This window comes from Magallana gigas, chromosome 2 (genome assembly GCF_963853765.1).
Source record: "Magallana gigas chromosome 2, xbMagGiga1.1, whole genome shotgun sequence".
NCBI lineage: Eukaryota > Metazoa > Mollusca > Bivalvia > Ostreida > Ostreidae > Magallana > Magallana gigas.
Genome location: NC_088854.1, coordinates 1,091,327 through 1,114,437, shown reverse-complemented (window position 1 = coordinate 1,114,437; position 23,111 = coordinate 1,091,327). Strand labels below are relative to the sequence as shown.

At 34.0% G+C, this 23,111-nt stretch overlaps 3 protein-coding genes across 3 annotated transcripts; all 3 read left to right on the top strand.

The window, feature by feature from the left end:
* The first annotated feature begins 630 nt into the window (after positions 1 to 630).
* LOC105336629 (heat shock 70 kDa protein 12A) lies at positions 631 to 3,813 on the top strand. The gene is made up of 5 exons (XM_034444476.2): positions 631 to 906; positions 1,136 to 1,509; positions 1,594 to 1,815; positions 2,158 to 2,293; positions 2,460 to 3,813. The coding sequence occupies exons 2-5, from the start codon at positions 1,159 to 1,161 to the stop codon at positions 3,488 to 3,490; spliced, it is 1,740 nt and encodes a 579-aa protein (XP_034300367.2). The 5' UTR covers positions 631 to 906; positions 1,136 to 1,158; the 3' UTR covers positions 3,491 to 3,813.
* A 1,957-nt stretch (positions 3,814 to 5,770) lies between these two features.
* On the top strand, positions 5,771 to 12,946 carry LOC105336614 (heat shock 70 kDa protein 12A). The gene is made up of 5 exons (XM_034444472.2): positions 5,771 to 5,999; positions 6,492 to 6,876; positions 8,327 to 8,548; positions 8,683 to 8,818; positions 9,136 to 12,946. The coding sequence occupies exons 2-5, from the start codon at positions 6,535 to 6,537 to the stop codon at positions 10,179 to 10,181; spliced, it is 1,746 nt and encodes a 581-aa protein (XP_034300363.2). The 5' UTR covers positions 5,771 to 5,999; positions 6,492 to 6,534; the 3' UTR covers positions 10,182 to 12,946.
* Positions 12,947 to 17,903: 4,957 nt separating this feature from the next.
* LOC136272620 (heat shock 70 kDa protein 12A-like) lies at positions 17,904 to 22,271 on the top strand. Its single transcript, XM_066074421.1, has 5 exons — positions 17,904 to 17,949; positions 18,409 to 18,768; positions 18,870 to 19,091; positions 19,208 to 19,343; positions 19,798 to 22,271. Exons 2-5 carry the CDS (start codon positions 18,427 to 18,429, stop codon positions 20,841 to 20,843), a joined length of 1,746 nt encoding a protein of 581 aa, XP_065930493.1. The 5' UTR covers positions 17,904 to 17,949; positions 18,409 to 18,426; the 3' UTR covers positions 20,844 to 22,271.
* The last annotated feature ends 840 nt before the right edge of the window (positions 22,272 to 23,111 follow it).

The following is a 23,111-nucleotide window of genomic DNA, read 5'->3' as shown; positions in this document are numbered from 1 at the left end:
AATCCGCATTAAAACAGATGGAATAAGTTATTGGGCAGTTTTTCTGCTACCATATCGTCTGATCCCTCAGCAGATCCAAACCGTCTGTTACATTGTAAAACAAAATGGATACATTTAGCTGACAACACAGAGTAACAATTTGAACAAAGTTCTGCAACTGTTACAACCTTTCAATTCTAGAGACGAATTCATTCCTAAAAATGTGTATAACAATACCGGTAACATCTTCTTTGAGTATTAGTTATGTGTATCGCATACGATACAAACAAGATTACATGTTTGATCTGGCACCTAGGGTTGATTTTTCTGTTTTGGACCGCGCCCTATGATCTATTTCAGAGTGTATTATTTATTTCTATGTAGATAGCTCGGAACAGCATAGCAATGTTTTTTAAATATTGAAAGTGCTTGATATGAATTGAAAAAAATATAACTTTCAAAAATGCTTTAATATTATTTCTTTCATTCTTATGTGATAAATAAAGTCAAATTTGAAGATATGGATTTAAATCTCCTTTTTTCTTAAACATCCAACATCTTTAAAAAAAAAAAGATATGCCTCGTGAACTCAAGGTCTATACTAAGAAGTGCACGCCTTCATCAGAAAAGTAATTCAACCGAGTTGGTTTTTAACCGTTTTAATTTAAAAGGGTCACGGACTCGAACAAAGAGTACGCACATTTTGTCGATTCTAGCAGGCACATCTTCACGTAAATACAGGAATCTGATCAATACCCAGGGATAGATATATATCGACATATATTGGGACTCTTGTGACCTACATAATAAGGTGTTTTAAATAGGCGCCTGTAGATCGGTCTGTCAGAACCTGCCGCAGAAAGTATCGAATGTTTACAAACAGATACTCAAAAACGTAAAGGGCTCGGGAATTGTCTGGTCTCTTATGTAAGTATTTCTTCTAAAAAATAACTGTGTCTTAACTGTTAATGCTTGTATTTTTATACATATTTTTTGTGACAAGACAGCTTCACATTTGATTTATTTTCTTTCTCGATATAAACATTTCGATCATGTGTAAGAAATGGACGTCATCAGTTTTATAACTCCAATAAAACTGTAGCTGGTTTGACCGGATAACAACACAAATACACCAACTTTGTTTGTGTTTTCCTAGACGCGAATTTTCTTCAAGTGAATATGGGCACAGAGAAAACGGAAGTAAAGTACCCGATACAGGTGTCCGAGCGGTCCCCCCGACACACGTGGGACATAGTGGCGGCCTTTGACATCGGGACCAGCTACTCGGGGTACGCCTACAGCGACAGAAAAGAAATGGACCTCAAGTCTGTCTCCTTCAACCAATGGACGGGGAATATGGTGTCGGACCCTAAGGCTAAAGCCCCAACGACTGTGCTGTTCGACAAAAACATGAGATTTCATTCGTTTGGTTATGAAGCAGAGGATTTCTACGCTACTCAAGTCTGTGAGAAGAAAAACGACGATTGGTATAGATTCAAAAATTTTAAAATGGTTTTATACCGGGAAAAGGTTAGTATGATTTAGTTCGTTCAGTCCATGTTTAAACATTTCGCTTGAGTGACAGTCCGATTATTTTGTATATCTCTTTTACAGAATGTACACCGAGATTTGAAAATTTCGGATGACTCTGGAAGAGCGTCCTTGCTTGCGTCAGAGGTGTTTTCTCAGACCATCAAATCCCTCAAATCCCACTTTGAGAACACCGTCAGGGAGAGGGCGCTGCAGTTTGATTCGGGCAATGTTCTCTATGTCGTCACAGTTCCCGCAATTTGGAAACAGTCGGCAAAACTTTTAATGAAGGAAGCTGCAATGCAGGTACATGTTATAAAAAATAAAACTTGCATCTCTGGTTAAGAATTCATATTAATAACCTTATGTCTGACGATTGAGCTAAAATTTATACATACTCTATATGAATTAAATGGATGTGTCCAATTTTTATATCATGATTCTTGTGTCAAAACCGTACTCGAGTAGGGAAGAACAAATGACAAAATTGTGCCAAAAACAAGATTAGTTTTTAAACATTGATTCGATCTATACACATGAAAGCACAGATATGGTAACTTTAAATAATTCTTGCCTTTGTATTATCTATACTCCTCGATCTCCTGAAATATTATAAGTATCACTATGAACGGTAAAAAATTCTGATAGGCCGGAATTCCAGAGGCCCAGCTTCTGATTGCTTTGGAACCGGAAGCTGCCGCAATGTACTGTAAATCACTTCCGGAACAAACATTGACGGACACGTTCAAACCATACAAACGGTACATGGTGCTGGATCTGGGCGGTGAGTTGAGAGAGAGAGAGAGAGAGAGAGAGAGAGAGAGAGCATAACATTGACACAATTTGTTTCCGCATAATTAGTGTACATTATTTATTTTGTTGTGTGAGAATACCTCTATTGGGAGCGACACAAGATATAAGTGATATTTGTATTATGTGTCTTTTTAAAGGTGGAACAGTCGATGTTGTTGTGCATGACGTGTTAGAAGATGGCGGCCTGGCGGAAGTTTATAAAGCGTCTGGAGGTGATTGGGGCGGAACGATGGTAGATCGCGAGTTTGAAAGATATATTCAAAATATATTCAACAGCGAAACGTGTTTAAAAGAGCTATGGAATTTATCTCCAAGGGACGCCTATGATTTAGAGAGGGAGTTCGAAATGCAGAAAAGACAGATCAGCAACAAGGCTGCCGACATTCGTCTGAAGTTACCCGCGCGGTTACAACAGGTCGGGAAGGTGCCTGTGACGTCATCAATAACGTTCGACCATATATACGTTCAGTATCCTAAATTTAAGGAATTCTTTGAGAATCCCAAAAACCGAATTATATCGCTGATAAAAGACATTTTGAATGAGGTGGGGCGATTGGACCAAATCATCCTGGTCGGGGGGTTCTCCAGTTCTCGATATCTTTACGATCAACTTAAGAGCCACAGTGACATTTCCGGCATCGATATTTGTTGCCCAAAAGAACCTGGTCTTGCCGTGCTTCAAGGAGCAGTGTTGTTTGGGTACAACCCAGAAGATGTTCGGTACAGGATCTGTCGGTATACCTTCGGGTTCGGTGTTCTGCAAGACTTCGATGAATCCATACATCGGGCGGACAAGCGAGATAAGGTTGATGGTGAAGTTGTCTGCAAGGATGTGTTTGATGTTCTAGTATACGAGGGAGAAAAAGTCAAATTCGATGATCCAAAATTTGCCACCTCCAAAAGCAGTCACAGACAAGCTGATAGGAAGCATATTCCAATAAGGAAGGAACTGTTTGCTGGGAAAAACATCCCCCGAGATAGAACTGTGTATGTTACTGAGGAAGGCATTAAGTCCTTAGGGAAAATCATAAGTCATGCCCCTAAAGAAGGGTGGTCAAACCTTGTAGAATTCAAAACTAAAGTTTACTTTGGACAAACTGAAATCAAAATAGAAGACTTTGATATTACTAATAATGTGACTGTTAAAGTTGAATTTGATTTTCTGTGATACAGCAAACTTATAATAACTGTCAGGTTATTGGAGTTCAATTACTACTTTTAATACTCTTTGCTACAACTACTGTACAATTACTACTACCTCTATTTGAGTTATTACTTCCACTTGGCAGCCAACCATGTACATACAGAGTTTGACAGTTAAGAATTTACGTTGGATACAATGAAAGAAAAGTAAATTGATACAGCAAAAATTGGTATTTATAAGTTTAACTCGGTTTTGAATAATACTGAGTGATGCAATATTTTGTGGTTTTACTTTGTTACTGTAGCCAATAGGAACAACTGCTCTAGAATAAATCATATTTGTAAGTTTATATGTGTTTGTATAAACAATTTTGAGAAAAAATGACTTATCGAAAGTAGTAATATATTTTAAACATTTAACCGTAAAAAAATCTATTTTTACATAGCTTCTTTATCTTTATAGGTTAATCTGTAATAAATGATTATGATTAATGATTAAGTATGCAAGACTGCTGATAATAATTATACTATTATAAAAAAGCCTCAATTTTTTCTGCATTCATTTAATAGACGTGAAACACATGACTCTTGGGAATACAATGTAAGTTCTGGATTATCAAACAGATGACCTTACATTGTATGGTTGAATCTGAAACTCACAAACAATTCTTTATGTACTTACCGGGAAAAAATAACTATTTGAATATAGAAAGACTTAGACTGCTGAAAATGGCCAATTTTACCCTTTTTTAATGAAATTCCCTTATCTCTTGTCTTTTTAACCAAAACTGTGTTTTTACTACCTTTTAAAGTCAAATTACAATGAAAAGTCTGCCTAATGGTACCCAGACCTTTGATTTTCTTAGGTATGTTTTAAAATTGCCGATTACTGAACCTGTTGCAATAAATACTTTATCATAGTTTCACCCTAGACATGACGGAATCGTAATGGTTACAGGTCACGTGGTGAATGATATCCAATAGGCGGTCCATGTTTGTGAACATCACCTTGTCACAACAAAGAAAATTGAATGTAAAAAACACATGTATATTTTCTATTTAACCATCTGTGCCTTTTGTCTCTGCATTGCCTTTTGGTACAAATAACAAACTTCTACCATTAAACAGAAACAGCAGGTTCGCCGCTAAAATAGGCTGACTATGTTTACTGTAAATAAATAAGGCCATGACATGCGCTCTGTGCAGTACTAAAAACATTGATAAGATAAAAATAGAGCAGCCACTACTATCTTTTTCAAGCAATTTAAAGTTGAGTTCATATTTGGAACATTTTGTGATAACCACGCTATTAAGCCATGAATAGTAATGTCCACACTATATTCTACACTGTCAAGATCATTACCACCGAAGTGAACTATCAGGTGGACGGGTTTGATACGTTGAATTTCACAACCGAACTCCTGCAGATGGCGCGGGCTACTGACTTTCGCTCCACCAATTCCAAAGAAACTAACTTGAGGTAGTAGTTCGATATTAAATACTTCTGATGAAGATCGGTGGGTTCCTATGAATTGATGAAATCTCCGTACGTGTGAACTGCCAATGCATAGCGTCGTCATTGTGTCATTGTTGGTCACGTGATCTCTTGTTTACATTGTGAGATTCTGCTTCACAGTCCAGTTTATAGAGTTTGAAAGCAAATAAGGCTTAGTCCTAAACTATACAATCACTAGAAATGTTATAAGAATCGCCAAATGTAATTCACAGTTAATTCCCCGAGAAATTCAATGTCCGAATATAGATCTCGGATTTGAATTTACACCAAAGTCGGACGATCGAAGCACCATTCGATGAAAAACACAATGATTTTCCTGAATTATTACCTGAGTCTTCAATCAGTTTGTATCCTCAGGTCACATGTTCCCTCTGCTACGACAATCGTACTGTATGGTATCAATTAAAGCTCGCAAAAACACCAAAAAACCACACTAAGGCTTGCTCCGATCTCCTTTACAGAATAAAAACAACGGCGAATGACGCTATCTCCTAGCGCATGCGCAGACAATGTAAATAATACTAAGTCATACACAAAAGGCGCGAAATACAAATTAAATAAAGAAGATCATTATCCATAAACCTTTTATGTTCATAAATATGTTTGTGAACATCACCTTGTCACAACAAAGAAAATTGAATGTAAAAAACACATGTATATTTTCTATTTAACCATCTGTGCCTTTTGTCTCTGCATTGCCTTTTGGTACAAATAACAAACTTCTACCATTAAACAGAAACAGCAGGTTCGCCGCTAAAATAGGCTGACTATGTTTACTGTAAATAAATAAGGCCATGACATGCGCTCTGTGCAGTACTAAAAACATTGATAAGATAAAAATAGAGCAGCCACTACTATCTTTTTCAAGCAATTTAAAGTTGAGTTCATATTTGGAACATTTTGTGATATCTAATTTGGTCATCATTGGCCTTTTACAGAACTTTAAAATCGTATATATGACTAAAAACTGGACCTTTGCCAAATCAATAAAGTGTGATATTAGAGAGAACAAGTCCAGGTAAGTGAATTCGAAAGTAGAAAGGAATGTGGTTATACAAACAGGTGTGATATTGTAAAGTAATAAAAACAAGAAAAAGGAGCATATCTAAAATATTAAACGCATAAATCAACAATTGCTGTAAAATGACGCTTCATGAAGTTGTAATAATTTTTTTCTTCCGCTAGGAGTTGACCTCATCAAATGAATGATAATATATATAGATATAATGAATGATAACCTTTGCTTCTGAAATAAAATTAAATAGTCAGAAAAGTACTTATTACTTAATATATCCTATATTCATTTCTTCTTTGTAATGCAAAACAAACTTAAAATCGTATATATTTGTAATAAAACTTTATTATGTTTTTACTTTCGTTTTCAACAGAAATTCTACTCTCTGTTATAGATAATGCTACTAGCTCCTAATAAGTTGCCATTTGTAGTTACATTCATTTACATACAGTTTGATGATATATCAATCTTTTTTCATTTAATCTTATTTTTCAGTAAATGAAAAATAAGGCGTGAAAATAATTTCACGAACAGTAAGATGGCGGATCAAGAAAAACCCACAGATCAGACATCAGACCATCTTTCGAGATACAAATGTGATATAGTTGTAGCCTTAGATGTAGGAACTAGCTACTCGGGGTATGCTTACAGCGACAAAAAAGAGATAAAGAGAGAAGACATCAATCTAAACGAATGGAGTGGAAATTTTACCCATGATAAAAAGGCCAAGTGCCCGACCGTTGTGATGCTGAATGAAGACAAATCGTTCAACTCTTTTGGTTATAAAGCAGAGGATTTTTACGCGAAGATGGTTAAGGACAAAACTCACCTTAAATATTACAGATTCCGAGACTTTAAGATGAAACTGTATCATGAAAAGGTAATCATTTATTGCCCCTTTTCTTTTCGAATTCATTTAAAAAATACACATATTAATCATTGAAGATCTTTTGAATGAATAATATTTTAATGTTTATGATTCTTTTTCTTATTACCTGGAAATTGACAGAAATGTAAAATGATTATCAAAGACTGAATGGAATTTACCTTATGAAAAATGAAATAAAATATTTTTGTAACATATTTTTAAAAATGATTGTACGTCATTCAATCTGACGGAACTACGGAAGCGTATTGCTGCCAGTTAAAATGATCTTTTAATGAAGTCGTACATAGGAGATATTAACTTAAGTTGTACGTACGAAGTTCTAAGTCTCTATTATGAGATAATATGTTGTACATATGAGATAAAATGTCGTATGTACGAGATAATCTGTCATACGTACGACATAAAATGTCGTACGTACGAGATATTATGTCGTACCTACGAGATAATAAGTCGATAAAACGAGATAATATTGTATAAATGACATAAACTAAGTCGTACGTACTAGATATTAAGTCCTTATAACGAGATAATATGTCGTACGTACGAGATTCTAAATCGTGATAATATGTTGTACGTACGTAAATAAATAAGTCGTTGTAATATGTCGACGAGATAATACGTTGTTTCAACGAGATACTAAGTCGTTATAATGAGATTACAAGTCGTTATAACGAGATAATAATTTTTAATAAAAATCTGACATATTACCGGTATCTAGTCATAACGACTTATTATCTCGTACATACTTAAAACTAAGGATCTCATTATAACGACTTAATATCTTGTTTTTATGACATTATATCGTACAGACGACTAATTGTTGACTATTGTATCGAATTTAAGACATATTATATCTCATATGAATGACATGTTATCTCTTTATTTAAGAAATAGGGTATCATTTTTGGATTTATATCAGGATATAAATACGGGTTGGTCAAGTGATCAAATCCCATAAAGCCCGTTACGCTTTGTTACGATTCGATCCATAAAAATTAGCTTAGTACGTGAATCCTATGCCATGATCATTTATTCCCGCAACTAATGTTTTATATAGTAAAAAATGAATAAAATGTATGAAAAATAAATAAGTACGACATTTTATCTCGTTTAAGCGACTTATTATCTTGTAAGTACGAATCAGTTGATGTCATTATAACCACTAACTATCTCGTTCGTATGGCGTTTTACCTCGTATGTACGACATTTAATCTCGTTATTATGATTAAATATTCCTTTGCACAACTTAGTAGCTCATACGTTCGACTTAGTTAGACAGTTCGACAAACCCTACAAATTATATTTTAGGGGAAATAATATATCTATGAGTATCAAAATATTAACTTAAAATGGATGCAAGTTGGTACAAAGACATATAATACCTTGTTTAAAACTAATCTATGTGTGACCATTCGTTGGGTGTATTTTTTGAAATTTACAGAATGTCACGGAAACTTTTGAGATACAAGACGAGAGAAAGTGCATATCTCTACCTGCAATAGATATATTTAAACACGCAATAAAGGCGCTTAAGGATCATTTTGAAGAGGCCGCCAAGGACAGGGGAGTGGTATTCAAACCTGAGGAAGTCCTCTATGTCTTGACGGTTCCTGCTATTTGGTCCGAATCCGCCAAAGAGTTCATGAAAAAGGCTGCAATGAAGGTTATCTTCTCTATATTTTTACATTTTGAATTATATTTTGTTCAAACAGATGATTGTAGTACATTTACGTGTATTTACCATTTCAAATGAGTACTTGCATTATGTCTATGTATAGATTTAATAAATCTAACTAGGCTGGGATAGCAGAGTGTCAGATTCTCCTTGCGTTAGAGCCAGAGGCGGCAGCCCTCTATTGTAAGACTTTACCGGACCGAATGCAGACATATTCGTTCGAGTCAGGAACCAAGTACATGGTCCTGGATATGGGAGGTAGGGATGTGTATCTATAAGACCTATACTCAATTTCTTAGAGATCGATTAGATAAGCAATTTTTCCTATTATAATGTTGTTATATTCACATATAGCAATCTTTTTTTTATATAATAGGTGGATGTCTTACTTTCGGATGTCGCACCTAGTGTAGTTTTTTGTTACTTTGTTTATTCGAATTTTTTTTTACACATATAATAACTAAGTTCATCTGATTTAAGCACCACTTCCTTCATCTCGTCCTGTATTCTAGTATTCACTGTTATAAGTTATGTCGGGTTTTCTAGACTATATATCCTACAATATTCTGTTTTAGGGGGCACCATAGATATAGTGGTTCACAAAATCATGGAGGACGGTACCCTAGCGGAAGTCTATAAAGCCAGCGGTGGTGACTGGGGAGGGACTATCGTTGACAAAGAATTTAAAGCTTTCGTCTACAATTTATTTAAAAATGATCAATGTATTAACCAGCTATGGGAGGTAGCTCCTAGAGATGCTTTAGATTTTGAAAGAGAGTTTGAAGCCAAGAAAAGACAAATCGGCGATGACGATGATGACGACATCCGACTTAAGCTCCCTGAACGGTTAAAGATGTTTGCAAACATAGAATTCGGAGATAAAAAAATTGAATCAATCACATTAGCACACATATACGTTCAAAATGAAGAATTCAGGGACTTTTTCAAAACAGCGAGGGACAAAATTATTGGTGCCATTGAAAACATTTTTGCAGAGGTAGGAACAATCGATTTTATCGTCTTAGTCGGGGGATTTTCATGTTCACATTTTCTAAGAAATGAGATAAAACGCCACCCCAGTTTCTCTTCTATAAAGTTTATCTCCCCAAAAGATCCTGACAAAGTTGTCCTGCAGGGGGCCGTTTTATTCGGCTACTATCCTCGTGCTGTTACGGCAAGAATTTGTAGATATACCTACGGAATAGGTGTTTGTGAAGTCTTTGATAGCAAGATACATCCTCTTGGAAAACGTGCTAATATTGACGGCGATGAGAAGTGTATAGATGTTTTTGATGTCTTGGTAAACAAAGATGAGTTAGTAAAGTATGACGAAGTGAGGACGAAAAATTTACAATCAACTCATCGCAACAAGGATCAAAAATTTGTTAAAAAAAAGGTTGAACTTTATCAAACTAAGAACATGGTAGAGGGTCAGTTGGCATTTGTTACCGATGAAGGGTTTCAGTCTATTGGAAAAATTGTTTGGACGCCTCCTGATAGTGGTTGGCCGGACAGGGTAGACTATACAGTCAAAATTTACTTTGGACAGACTAGCATTCGGATAGAGACCTACGAAACAGCGAATAAAGAACACATTAAGTCAACCTTTGAGCTAGACTAAATATTACAGCGCTTAAAAAAATTCATTTTGTGAGAGAGTTATTTCTAAACTGTCAAAAGGTGAAAAAAACGTTAAAAAGATATTTAAGAACGAAAATTCTTTTTGCGGCAAAAATATGAAATATAAAAAATTCACCTGCATTTCCAAACTGCAACAAAAGAAAAATAAGTTATACTTGTATGTTGTCTGATTGTCTGACTTTCAATAAACTCGAGTTATTATTAACCTTTTTTAAAATTTTGCTTTTAATTGCTTCACAATATTCTTATATCTATAAAATATTAACAGCTACAGTCATTTTAACAAAAGATTAGATATCAAAATATACAATCATTGATTGAGCATGAACGCTACATGATAATTGTTGGAACTGAACAAGAACACCATTTCAGCCATGAAGTCCAATGAATTATGTTCCCGAGTCCAATTCAAAAACCATTTTCTTTCACCCGCAACTTCAGATGCAAGTATAATTTTGTGTAACAGCAAGCCATTTATGTTGAACAGCTCAGAGGCGTTTTTAGGTTTTTTCCATTCGAAATCGGACAAATTTTAATTAGCTGAGAGGTAGTGGTCTAACTGGAATTATACCTTCACAGTGGATACATGGAAACATTATCCCAATTTATAAAAATAAAGGTAACAATACTGATTCATCAAACTATAGACCAATCACGCTTATAAGCTGCCTTGGGAAATTGTTTACTTCTATCCTCAATGAAAGATTGACTGAGTATGCAAATAGAGTAGAACTTATTTTAGAAAATCAAGCTGGGTTTCGTAAAGATTACTCGACTATTGATCACAGTTTTTCGTTATATTCTTTGATTGAATTATCAAAGACACTTAAAATAAAATTATTTTGTGCTTTTATAGATTTTGAAAAGGCTTTTGATTCTGTTTGGCGTGTTGGTCTATGGAACAAAATTTTATTGAACAATATTGATGGCAAATATTTTAATGTTATTACAAATATGTATAAGGGAATTAAATCGAATGTAACTGCCACGAGTTTAACCTCTGATATGTTTCCATATACAGTGGGTGTTAGACAAGGTGAAAATTTGTCACCTTTTTTTCCTAACGATTTAGAAGAATTTTTATCAAAAAAGGATGTAGAGGGTTTGACATCACTATCATATCAACTGGAAAACAAATGTAATTTATATCTAAGACTTTTTGTATTATTATATGCAGATGATACAATATTATTATCAGAATCTCCTGATGATCTTCAACATCAACCTGATGTTTTCAAAGATATTGTAAAAGCTGGCATCTCAAAGTTAATAGTGATAAAACAAAAATTGTCATTTTTAATAAAGGTAGATCACGTGTAGATTATTCATTTAAGTAATTGTAGATAATAAAAAAATCCTTGGAGTACATTTTTGTAAAAATGGATCATTTAGTCTCAATGTGAAAGAACTTTGTGAAAAAGCTACTAGAGCTATGTATAGTGTAATAGCCAAATGTAGAAAACACGATATGTCAATTGATTGTAAATTAGATATGTTTGACAAAATTGCGAAACCTATTTTACTATATGGATGTGAAGTTTGGGGATTTGGTAATATAACACTGGTTGAAAAGTTACATCTGAAATTTTGTAAACATATCTTAAACCTAAAGTCTTCAACACCAAATTATATGGTTTATGGGGAACTTGGACGATACCCACTAATAATTAATGTTAAAGTCTGCATGATATCATTTTGGAGTAAACTTGTCTTTTCTCAAAATAATAAAGTTTCGTCAAAACTACAATATGCAATGGGTAAAATGAACGGACCCTGGTTTAAATTTATTGTTAGAATATTGAATGATTGTGGTCTATCTTTTATTTTGTATCAACAAAATGTAAATATCCAGTGGCTTAAGAAAACTGTTTTTCATATACTTCTAGACCATTTCAAGCAGTCATGGAATAGTGAAATGTATAATTCATCAAAAGGTATTAACTATCGAATTTGTAAAACCACATTATCTTTGGAAAAATACTTATTAGATCTGCCTTCTAAATATTAGAAATCTTTATGTACTTTTAGAACAAGTGATGCTAAATTGCCTATAGAACGAGGTAGATGGTATGATATACCTCGTGAAAGCCGTATATGTACCATATGTAACTGTATTGAGATAGGAGATGGATTTCATTATTTATTTCATTGTACAGATATGACAATTAAAGATAAGAGAGTTTTATACATACCAAATGTTTACAAATTTCAACTCTTTAATACTAATAATAAAAAATAAAAAATTGTTGATTAATCTGTGTAAATTCATTAAAGTTATAATTGAGAGAGTTAGCTCTCTAGGTTAATTGCTAATCATACTTTTTTCCTTTTTTTTTCACTGTCACTCCAATGCATGCAATGTATGTATTATATGTATTATTGTTCATTTTTTGTGATTTTTCTCAACACTGTAATTTATGCAGTTCGGAGAATAAAGAAATTGTCATTGTCAACAATTTTATGATGAACTGGCAGACCGGTCAATTTAAACGCAGTGTTTGGTTGACCAATTTAATTATTAATCATTAGTTTTTTAATTTTTTTGATCGATGCTGACTGGGGTAATTGTTACTTAATTGTTATGGTATTTTTCCCTTTTCCCGATTGCGACATGGCGAATGTGACCGGTCAGCAGAGGATGCTCACTCCTCTTATTTTTGTGGATGACCGTCTTTGCTCTGTTCCTGTCTTGTATTTTCCTCTGGACATTTGATTTGAACACTGTTTGTTGTCACTATATCTCTTTGTAAATCTATTCATAAGATAAAATAATATATGAAAAGAATATATGATATTGTAAAACAATTATTTTTGTCTCATTTCTAAAGAGTTTGTGAACGGAGTTTTCAAAAACAAGAAATGTTCTGAAAATTTGTGGGAGTTGGCTCCTTAAGAGTTTGAGAGAGAATTGGAGGCAAAGAAAAGACAAATCAGCAGTAATGCAATGGGGGAACATTCGGCTTCAACTACCTGCGCGATTAATGCAGTTTGCAAACACTGAGATTCAAAAGGAACATAAGCAAACACTAACATTAGTACGCATGAATGTTCAAAATGAACATTTCAAGAGTTTTTTACCACTGTAAAAGATAGAATTATTGGTATTCTCAAAGAAATTTTGGTTGAACTAGAAAAAATAGATTATATTTTTATGGTCGGAGGATTTTCAGGCTCGGAGTTTTTGACAAACGAGATAAAAAGCAACCCTGCTTTCTCTTCCATTAAATCCATCTCTCCCAATGAACCTGACACGGCGGTCCTGAAAGGAACCGTTTTATTTGGATACAATCCTCGTGCAGTCTCTGCAAGAATATGTAGATATACATACGGTTTTAGCGTTCTAAGGGACTTTGATAGCAAGATACATCCTCACGTGCTACTATTGACGGTTATGAGAAGTGCAAAGATGTTTTCAGCGACTTGGTATACAAAGATGAGTTAGTGAAGTACGTAGAAGTGAGAACTCATACGACACATTCAGATCGTCGTAGCAAGGATAGAAAGTTTGTTTCGATGACAAAGGATCTCTTTCAAGCAAGAAACGTGGTTAAAGGTCAGTTAGCTTTTGTTACTGGTGAAGGGTTTAAGTCTATTGGGAAAATTGTACGCACGCCTCCTGGAAATGGTTGGCCGGACAGGGTAGACTATGCAACCAAAATATACTTTGGACAGACAAGCATCCGGATAGAGACCTGTGATACGGCGAATAAAGAAAGCATAAAAGCATCATTTGAGTTAGATTAAATATTACAGCGATAAAACACACGACTATCCAATGTGGGAGACGTATTTCCAATGTCATACTACATTTTTGAAAATTTTTATCTAGATACTAATAAGAAATTCCGCAGTTTTGACATTTTTGATTTGTCAGTTATAAAAGCTTTAATCTTTTTTCTTAAGGAGTCTCGGGGGAGAATGTTTCAAACATACGATTTCCTTTAATGTTTTTTTACAGTAAAATGTCAACTTATGAGTTAACTATGTGCAAAATATAAAGTAAAATGACCGGATAGTTTATTTGTTTGTCGTGCTCAAATTTTGGTCGTATGTCCGATTCATCACCGACATTTTATATAGGATTATACAGGAAAATGAGGGTTTTCATTTTCAATTTCATATCTAAAAACTACATACATACGATTTTCAATTTTCAGCGATGGAAGGTTAACGTATAAGTAAACTTTTTGCCAAATTAAAAAGAAATTGACCGGATGGTTTTTAGGCTATCCGTCCTCATAGTTTGATCCTATAAACGTGCCGTGCCAGCCATTTTACATTATAGAATTGTATGATACAAAAGGATGTTTACGAATCAAATTTAATTTTATTTGTATTAGAGGAAAAAATACATTTCCACTCACACAGAACGTAGAAGGGTCGCGTATATGTTTTTATTTTGCAAATTATAGTTTTGATTTTCATTATTGACGCTGTAATATAGAAAATGCACGACGTTAATTTTTGTCAATTGTTACGTCACAGTCTCAACTGACGTCATCATAAGACGTTGACTCCGACGACAATTACCTCGATTTTAAAGAAGCAGCGAAAAAATTAAAATACTTCTGACATTATTCTAACGATTCATTTCACTTAAAATAATTTTTTGAGTGTAATTTTTCTGAAATAAAAACGTTACATGATAACCTGTATCATTGAACATTTTACTTTGAATTTGTGTTTTACAACAGTAATGCGCAATACCCTGCGCAGAGGGCGCAAAATTTTAAACCCACTACCGACATTAAGTGCACATACTGAACCTAAGAAAAAATATTATGCCCCCCCCCCCAAAAAAAAACCTCCTAAAAACAACAACAACAAAAACACAAAAAACACCCAAATCCCCCCCCCCCCCCTCCAAAAAAACCCCAAACAAACCAAGAAAAAAAACCAATACACAAAAAAGAAACCCAAACATTTTTTCTTATCAACATTTAAGGTTCAACCGATGTATTTCTACTGTTTTGTACGTGGTCTACTGTATAGTTCCAATTTCAATGTTTTTATTTGTAAATCATGGTAATAAATTGCTTTGTTTTAAAAACGAAAATTGGTTATTGGATTAAGGTTTATTAAAAAAATGTTTGCTCCCTCCTGAAAACTGTTGGCCGAACAGGGTAGACTATACCACCAAGATATACAATGTACTTCGGACTGAGTAGAACTAAGAGACATCAAATACAGTACAAATTATGTAATCTTTTGAGTGAGACTGAATATCAATTTAGTCAATGCTATGGTAGAAATAAAAATTGCCAAATATCCTAAAAAGAAGACCGAGTTTGAAAAGGAGGGAACATATTTCCACGAGATTCAAAACGTACAATAAGTTTTTTATAAGTCCCTAAAATCATTCATAAGTGTTTTTAAGAATGTTGATAATTCAACTAGTATCAAAATTTGATAATGATAATAATTTATATGTATGTTGTCATCTTTATTATCATCTCATAAAAAACTCAAAATGTCTAGCCTGAGTAAGAACAGACATACTTATTCCTTAAAGTTTAGTTCATCCAAGCAAAACGTATAAATCTCCGAAATGAACTGCAAAATGCGAAGAAATATCTAATCTCCTAAATGGTAGCTAGCCTGACCCATTTTTACGATCCACAGTTTTTGCGTCTCATAGATAGCGTACTTTAGGCCAATGTTTGGCCAACATCATTGGTTACGTTGGATCTAGATTGGCAAATGACGGTGGGCCAAACTATTTTACATAAGATCTATGTTGGTCTAATGTTGGGTCAATGTTGGTCCCTTATTAGTTCAACATTGGCCAAATGTTAAGTTATATTGATATAATGTAGGTTAAACAATACACAAAATATTAAAACACTGAAATCAAGAATGCAAAAACCCCGATAAATATCATTTTAATGAATCAGATGTCATCAATGGGTTTAGCAACCATATACAAGGGTAAATTAATATCCACAGTTAACTTAATTCCGGAAATTGAGAAAAGTAACAAATCACTCTCCCTTGTCCACTCTAGTATTTTTATATACTGCAAATTGGCGGTATAAAAGATTGACGATTTTCTAAACTGAAAAGAAAAGGACGATGGGAAACTTTGACGATTTGATATTTGCAAACTAAAAGAAAGATGTATTTTTCTTTGTTTCCTTGATTTGCACACTAATGAACGCGTGTCAAATCATTAATAAATGGTAGTTATTTGAATTCATTTTTTTCGCCAGAGAGCATGTGGCGTGTTCATGAAAAATTAGGAAAAGACAAAGAGTTCATAAAGATAGCCTTTACCTCCACCGGAATTACTACTACCCGCTAACCAGCAAAATGTGAAATGTGAAAACGTATGCATGTCTATTTCATTGTTGGCTACTCAGTCATGGCTTATTAAAATCAACAAGGTTTGTCTGACTTTTGAGCTAAGATTTTGCAGTCTGTATATTTCACCTGAAACCAGCACATATTTAACTTGTTTTGACGCAAGTAAAAGATAGTTACGTCTACTGAAAGTCCAATGCCTTGTTAAAATGATTCTAAATAAATAAATGGATTAAAGGAAAGGATTATGTATAACATCTATCAGGTTGTACATATGCCCGAGGTAAGAAACTTGCTATCGGTATGGCATGGTAATTAATATATATCAAAATGTCTTTAGGAGTCACTTAAAATATCTCAGATTACTTAGTTATTAGAGTATTAGATTGATTCTTCTCAGTAGAGTATACAACAGTTCAGTGGACAGTTAACATGTTTTTATTAAAAAAGTCACATTGTTTAATATAGAGTTTACCAATCTAGTAATTAGCTAAACCAAATTAATTTCACTACAAAAAATTGAGATAAATACTTAAATTTATGTTTCATTTCCTTGGATATGACTGTAAAATCCTTTCTTAAAAAAAACCCTGCATTTATCATGACTCTGTTTAACTTTATTCCATGTATAAGCTAAGTGAACGCATACTTGGACATAACAACCGATCAAATATAACCAATCCCATAAAAACTGGTTGGTCTTGAATTTTCTCTCTTAATTAGTTGGTCAGTGAATATACTCTGATCTCAAGATTACCTGTAAATTCTTCATTTTTGAACAACTATGTAACAGAGTACTATTTTGCATAATCTATTTGTTTTGATTTCGGCTCTTTGTATGCAGCTTTAAACGGTAAAACATAAAATTGTATATTTTCACACGTTTCCCATGATATTATGTAAATATTATTGTTAGGTTTGACATTATTTAAACAACCCGATTTTCTGGAATTCTGATATACAGATAGTAAATGTTACAGTAGTCTGTGTATCAAACATAAACTACCCTGTAATGTAGGTGAACTACAATATAAAAAGATAATTGTTAATTAACAGACGTTTTATCAATGTTTGGAAAATGTCGTGCTTTCCGCTAAAATTAAAAGAAATTTACAAGGATGACCTAACGTCGACTAAAGATTGTGTTCCCAACTAACATCGGTACTCAAGCAAGGATGTGTGGACATTATGTGGTCCTTAACCCTACATAGGGCCAACGTACTGTACCCAATGCCAACGAACCAACAAATACCCGACGTTGGCTTAACATTGGGTCAGCGTTGTATACCCAACGTCAACGGATCAACTATTATCCATTTCAGCTTAAACTGTGACCATGCCCCTTTAAAGTTTTAGTATCCTGTCAATATTAGACAATTTTTATCAATTGAACAACGTCATTGTTCTATTTAAAGAAACCTAGCGGACATGTTGATTACTGGTCCAAGGTTGGTGTTTAGGTATTTTGTATATATTTAGAAATTTTACAAAACAAAAGATACATCAGAGTAGATGTAGATGAAGATAAAGAAATGAAGATATCTAAGATAAAAAATGTCGGTTTATTTAATGCATTTTTATAAAATTAATAATATTATTTTCTTGTGGGAGCCATTGTTTGTTGTATTTTTAGTTTGAAGTTTGAAGAATGATTAATCATTATTCATATATTTATTAATTTTCTTTTGTATTTTGTAATGCTTCATTGTGACAAAATTAATTTTTAATTATTTTATATTAAAAAATTAATTTTCTTAACTCAACTTTACTTTCATTTTCGATTCCATATGGAAATCCCATACTTTTGTGTTGTAAGAGCTTTTCGTTACCAACAATGTAACATATTTATTTGATTAACATCTTGATACAATAGTATATTCTTATAAAAGCAATTCATTTTTCAGCAGAATAAAACAACAGGAAATATGGCGAGTCAAGAAAAAATCCCGGTTCAGGTATCAGAATGTTCCTCCATGTACAATTGGGATATTGTAGTAGCCATTGACATAGGAACAAGCTACTCAGGGTATGCATACAGTGACAGAAAACAGATCAAAGAAAACAAGATCAATCTCAATGAATGGATAGGAAATTTTAGTCACGATAAAACAGCCAAGGCCCCTTCCATCGTCCTACTGAACGAAGACAGATCCTTCAACTCCTTTGGTTATGAAGCAGAGGCAAATTACGCTAAGATGGTTAAAGATAAAACGCACCATAAATGCTACAGATTTCGCAATTTTAAAATGAGACTTTACCATGAAAAGGTACCGTTTCTATATATAATAGTTTGCCGGCATTTTAGAAAGATATCGTAATTCATTGATCATTTGTTATTTTTATTTTTGTTGTTGTATTTTTGTAATAGAACATTACTGAAACGTTTGAGATTCAAGACGACACAGGGAGTGTGTCCATGCCAGCTATTGACATATTTGAACACATAATAAGAGTGCTAAAAGGTCACTTTGAAATCGCTGCCAAGGGCTGCGGGTCAGTGTACAAATGTGAAAATGTCCTTTTCGTCTTGACGGTTCCTGCAATTTGGTCTGAATCTGCAAAGGAGTTTATGAAAAAGGCCGCAATTAAGGTTGATAAAAAATGTATCATTTAATTATGTGGAAGATAATGAGTGTCAACATATAAGACACTATTAATATGTAAAAAAAAAGACGTCTATATCTATTTAAATGTTATTTGAAACAGGCAGAGATAGCAGAGTATCAGATTCTTCTAGCACTAGAACCGGAAGCGGCAGCACTGTACTGTAGGGAACTACAGGATCATATGCTTACACTGGCGTTCGAACCAGGAACCAAGTACATGGTCCTCGATATGGGAGGTAAGGAAACTTAAATGATCATAAATATGATAAAAATATAATAAAAACATGTATATTCTTATATTCTTATATTCGTATTTGTACAACAATTCAGGATCAATTTTTTGACTCGCAGTAAAGTTTTAATAAAATGCATAAAAACAAACTAGCTGACCGAATTAAAAAAAAACAATACTATCGCCAATACAATATGGATTGTAACATATACAACATTCATGGTATATTATTATGGATTAGACACTATTAGAGATAAATATTAGATAAGTTCTAAACACAAACTATCCTTTCAACTGATATCTATTCTAGACTTTCATTACAATATCAATGAATAATGGTGTTTTGTTCTAGTGGGCTTTGTGTGGTTTTGGGCTTTTGTTTGCAGTAGTAAGCTACAAACTTTTATCTATACATGAAGCTAGTTATTTAAAAAGTGTAACATTCTCTGTTATTTTAGGGGGTACCATTGACATAGTGGTTCACAAGATCATGGAGGACAAGACATTAGCGGAAGTCTATAAAGCCAGCGGTGGAGACTGGGGTGGAACTATTGTTGACGCCGAATTTAAGGTGTTTGTCACTGGATTATTCAAGAATGAGGAGTGTATTGATAAGTTATGGGAGATAGCCCCTAGAGATGCTTTAGATTTTGAGAGAGAATTTGAAGCCAAGAAAAGACAAATCAGCTGTAATACAAGTCTGGATGACATCCGACTCCAGATTCCCAATCGATTAAAAATGTTTGCAAACACAGAAATCCAAAATCAGGGCAAATCAATGACATTGGAACACATTTACGTTGACCAAACACAGTTCCAAGGTTTTTTTAAAACTGCCAAAGACAAAATAATTCATATCATTGAAAACATCATTGCTGAAGTAGAATCAGTTGAGTTCCTCATAATGGTTGGAGGGTTTTCATGCTCAGAGTTTTTAAGAGACAGCATAAGAAGTCATCCTGCTTTTTCTACCATTCAGGTAATTTCTCCACCCGAACCGGGTACGGTGGTCCTTCAAGGTGCTGTGAAGTTTGGCTACAGTCCTCGTGCTGTTTCGGCAAGAATCTGCCGTTATTCATACGGTATGCGCGTAAATAAGCCGTTTGGGAGCAAGATTCACCCTCAATGCAAACTTGTTATCATTGATGGTGATGAGATATGCAAAGATGTTTTTCATGCCTTGGTGTACAAAAATGACTTAATAAAGTACGACGAAGAGAGAAGTTATACCGGAGTTTCTCGACATCGAAACAAGGATAGGAAATTTGTTTCAATAGAAATTATCCTTTACGAAGCCAAGAACGTCAGAGAGGGTCAGTTGGCTTTTGTTACAGATGAAGGGTTCAAACCTGTTGGAAAAATTGTTTGCAAGCCCCCTGAAAATGGTTGGCCAGACATCGTAAACTATACAATTAAGATATACTTCGGTCAGACTAACATCCGGATAGAAACCTGCGATACGGCAAATAAAGTACCCATGAAGACATCGTTTGAGTTAGACTGAATACCACAGCGTTACAACAAAATACTATGTAATGTGAGACTTTACGGAAGGGTGTACGGGGGCTATTGTATACTTCATGTGTATCAAACATATAAAAGTTCTACGTTCTTGTGATCAGTATCTAAGTGAAAAGTTCATAAAAAAGCCTTTTTGTTAGGCTTTTCAAATCTTCAAATATGTTTGAAAATATCATATGAAAGAAATACGTAAAACAAAACCTATCATTTTTTCGGATACGATATTTTAAACATATTTTATATATATAGATGATTAAATGAATGATGTAAAGGGTAACACAAAAGTTAAATCAACAAGGGTTTAGTCAACTTACATTGAAGTGGGTCTTTCATTACATTCTATGTTATTGCCTCAATTATGTTATATCACCTTAATCGCGTTAATTTCATCTTCAATTAATTGTTGTTTGATATTATAAAACGACAACGACAATTTGGATTGTGTCAAATTTTGTAAAGGTACTTTTAAAACGATGAAAATTGCATAGTGATATGAAAAAAAATGACCAAAGTTAAATATTTATTAAGCCGTCAATAATTTACATGTAAAGTGTCATCTATATTTTCACACAAACCTATATTGTCTTGCCAGTGTAAGAAATACATTTTGCTTCCTTAAAGAATAGTTCATCCAAGCAAACTGCAATAGGTTAAAATGATAAATTCTATTTCATTAAGGTATGGAACAATTGCCTGGACAGGTTTATTTCACTTTTAGCCATAACCACGTTAGCCTGTCAAATACCAAACGGCATTGATCTATTGTAATGTTCATTTCTGTTGGTCACTTTGGATAAGTCTTTATTAATTTTTTTATTTTAGAAGAAATACAATTCTGGGCATTGAGCTTAAAACCTAATACATGTTCAAATCTTTTGATATTTTCAGTCATTTTCTCTTTTGACTGATTTTGAGACAATTGAGAGTTTCATATTTGTTGGTATTTCAAGTTATTTTTGCTCATTCAACCCCTTCAAACGAACTCAATTGACTTCAAAAGATCTTCAAATTCTTTTGACAACTTAACATCATTCGTCTCGTGACTATTATGAAGTATGTTATCCAATTCCTCTAATTATAATATAAACGGCTCTTTGGTTTGATATTATTAAACCGCCTTCCTGTTTGCGTATCTAGCTAATAGGTTAAGTGAGCTATTCTGATCACATTTTGTCTGTCGTCCTTCTGTCTGTCCGTCTGTCTGTAAACTTTTCACATTTTCTCAAGAACCACTGGACCGTTTTAACCCGAACTTGGCACAAAGCATCCTTAGGCTAAGGGGATTCAAAGTTGTGAAAATTAAGGACCGCATGCTTTTATAACGGCAGATAACTAGGAATTATTACAAATTTTCGGGAAATTTTAAAGGAAAGCTGAAACTTGTGTGGAGGCATCCTCAGGTAGTGTAAATTCAAAGTTGTGAAAATCATGACCCCCGGGGGTAGGATGGGCCATAAATATATTATGGGGGATCGAATTTATACATAGGAATATATAGAATCCTCAGGTAGTGTAAATTCAAAGCTGTGAAAATCATGACCCCCGGGGGTGGGGTAGCACCACAATAGCGGGGGGGGGGGGGGTGGGTGGGGTCGAATTTTACATAGGAATATATAAAGTATATCTTTAAAATCTTCTTCTTAAAAACCATGTGGCCAGGAAAGCTGTTACATATACTGAAGCAGTCTCAGATAGTGTAGATTCAAAGTTATGAAAGTCATGACCCCCGGTTGTAGAGTGAGGCCACAATGGGAGTTAACTTTTTACATAGGGATATATAGAGTGAAGCTTCAAAAATTTTCCTCTCAGAAACCTTTTGGCAAGGAAAGCTGTCACTTGTGTAGAAGCATCCTCAGATTGTGTAGATTCAAAGTTATGAAAATCCTGACCCTCGGGGTTAGATAGAATGGGGACTCAGTGGGGGGGGGGGGGGGGTGAATTTTAACATAGTTATATATAGAGTAAATCTTTAAAAATCTCTTTCACAGAAACTGTTAAGCCAAGAAAACTGAAACTTATGTGGAAGCATTCTCAGGTAGTGTAGATTCAAAGTTGTGAAAATCATGACCGCCGGGGTGGAGTGGGGCCACAATGGGGGTCGAATTTTAACATACAAGTATATTTTGTAAATCTTTAAAAATCTTTTTAAGAACCATTTGGCTAGAAAAAATAAACCTTATGTGAAAGCATTCTCCGGTAATGAAGATTCAAAGCTGTAAAAATCATGACCCTCGGGGGTAGGTTGGAGCCA

Bases quoted from the DNA above. Each gene is read 5' to 3' on its own strand.
- LOC105336629 (XM_034444476.2), top strand. From the start codon at position 1,159: ATGGGCACAGAGAAAACGGAAGTAAAGTACCCGATACAGGTGTCCGAG. The intron at 1,816-2,157 runs GTACATGTTATA...AAATTCTGATAG, and splicing joins TGAAGGAAGCTGCAATGCAG to GCCGGAATTCCAGAGGCCCA. The intron at 2,294-2,459 runs GTGAGTTGAGAG...GTCTTTTTAAAG, and splicing joins CATGGTGCTGGATCTGGGCG to GTGGAACAGTCGATGTTGTT.
- LOC136272620 (XM_066074421.1), top strand. From the start codon at position 18,427: ATGGCGAGTCAAGAAAAAATCCCGGTTCAGGTATCAGAATGTTCCTCC. The intron at 18,769-18,869 runs GTACCGTTTCTA...TTTTTGTAATAG, and splicing joins TGAGACTTTACCATGAAAAG to AACATTACTGAAACGTTTGA. The intron at 19,092-19,207 runs GTTGATAAAAAA...TATTTGAAACAG, and splicing joins TGAAAAAGGCCGCAATTAAG to GCAGAGATAGCAGAGTATCA.
- LOC105336614 (XM_034444472.2), top strand. From the start codon at position 6,535: ATGGCGGATCAAGAAAAACCCACAGATCAGACATCAGACCATCTTTCG. The intron at 6,877-8,326 runs GTAATCATTTAT...TGAAATTTACAG, and splicing joins TGAAACTGTATCATGAAAAG to AATGTCACGGAAACTTTTGA. The intron at 8,819-9,135 runs GTAGGGATGTGT...ATTCTGTTTTAG, and splicing joins CATGGTCCTGGATATGGGAG to GGGGCACCATAGATATAGTG.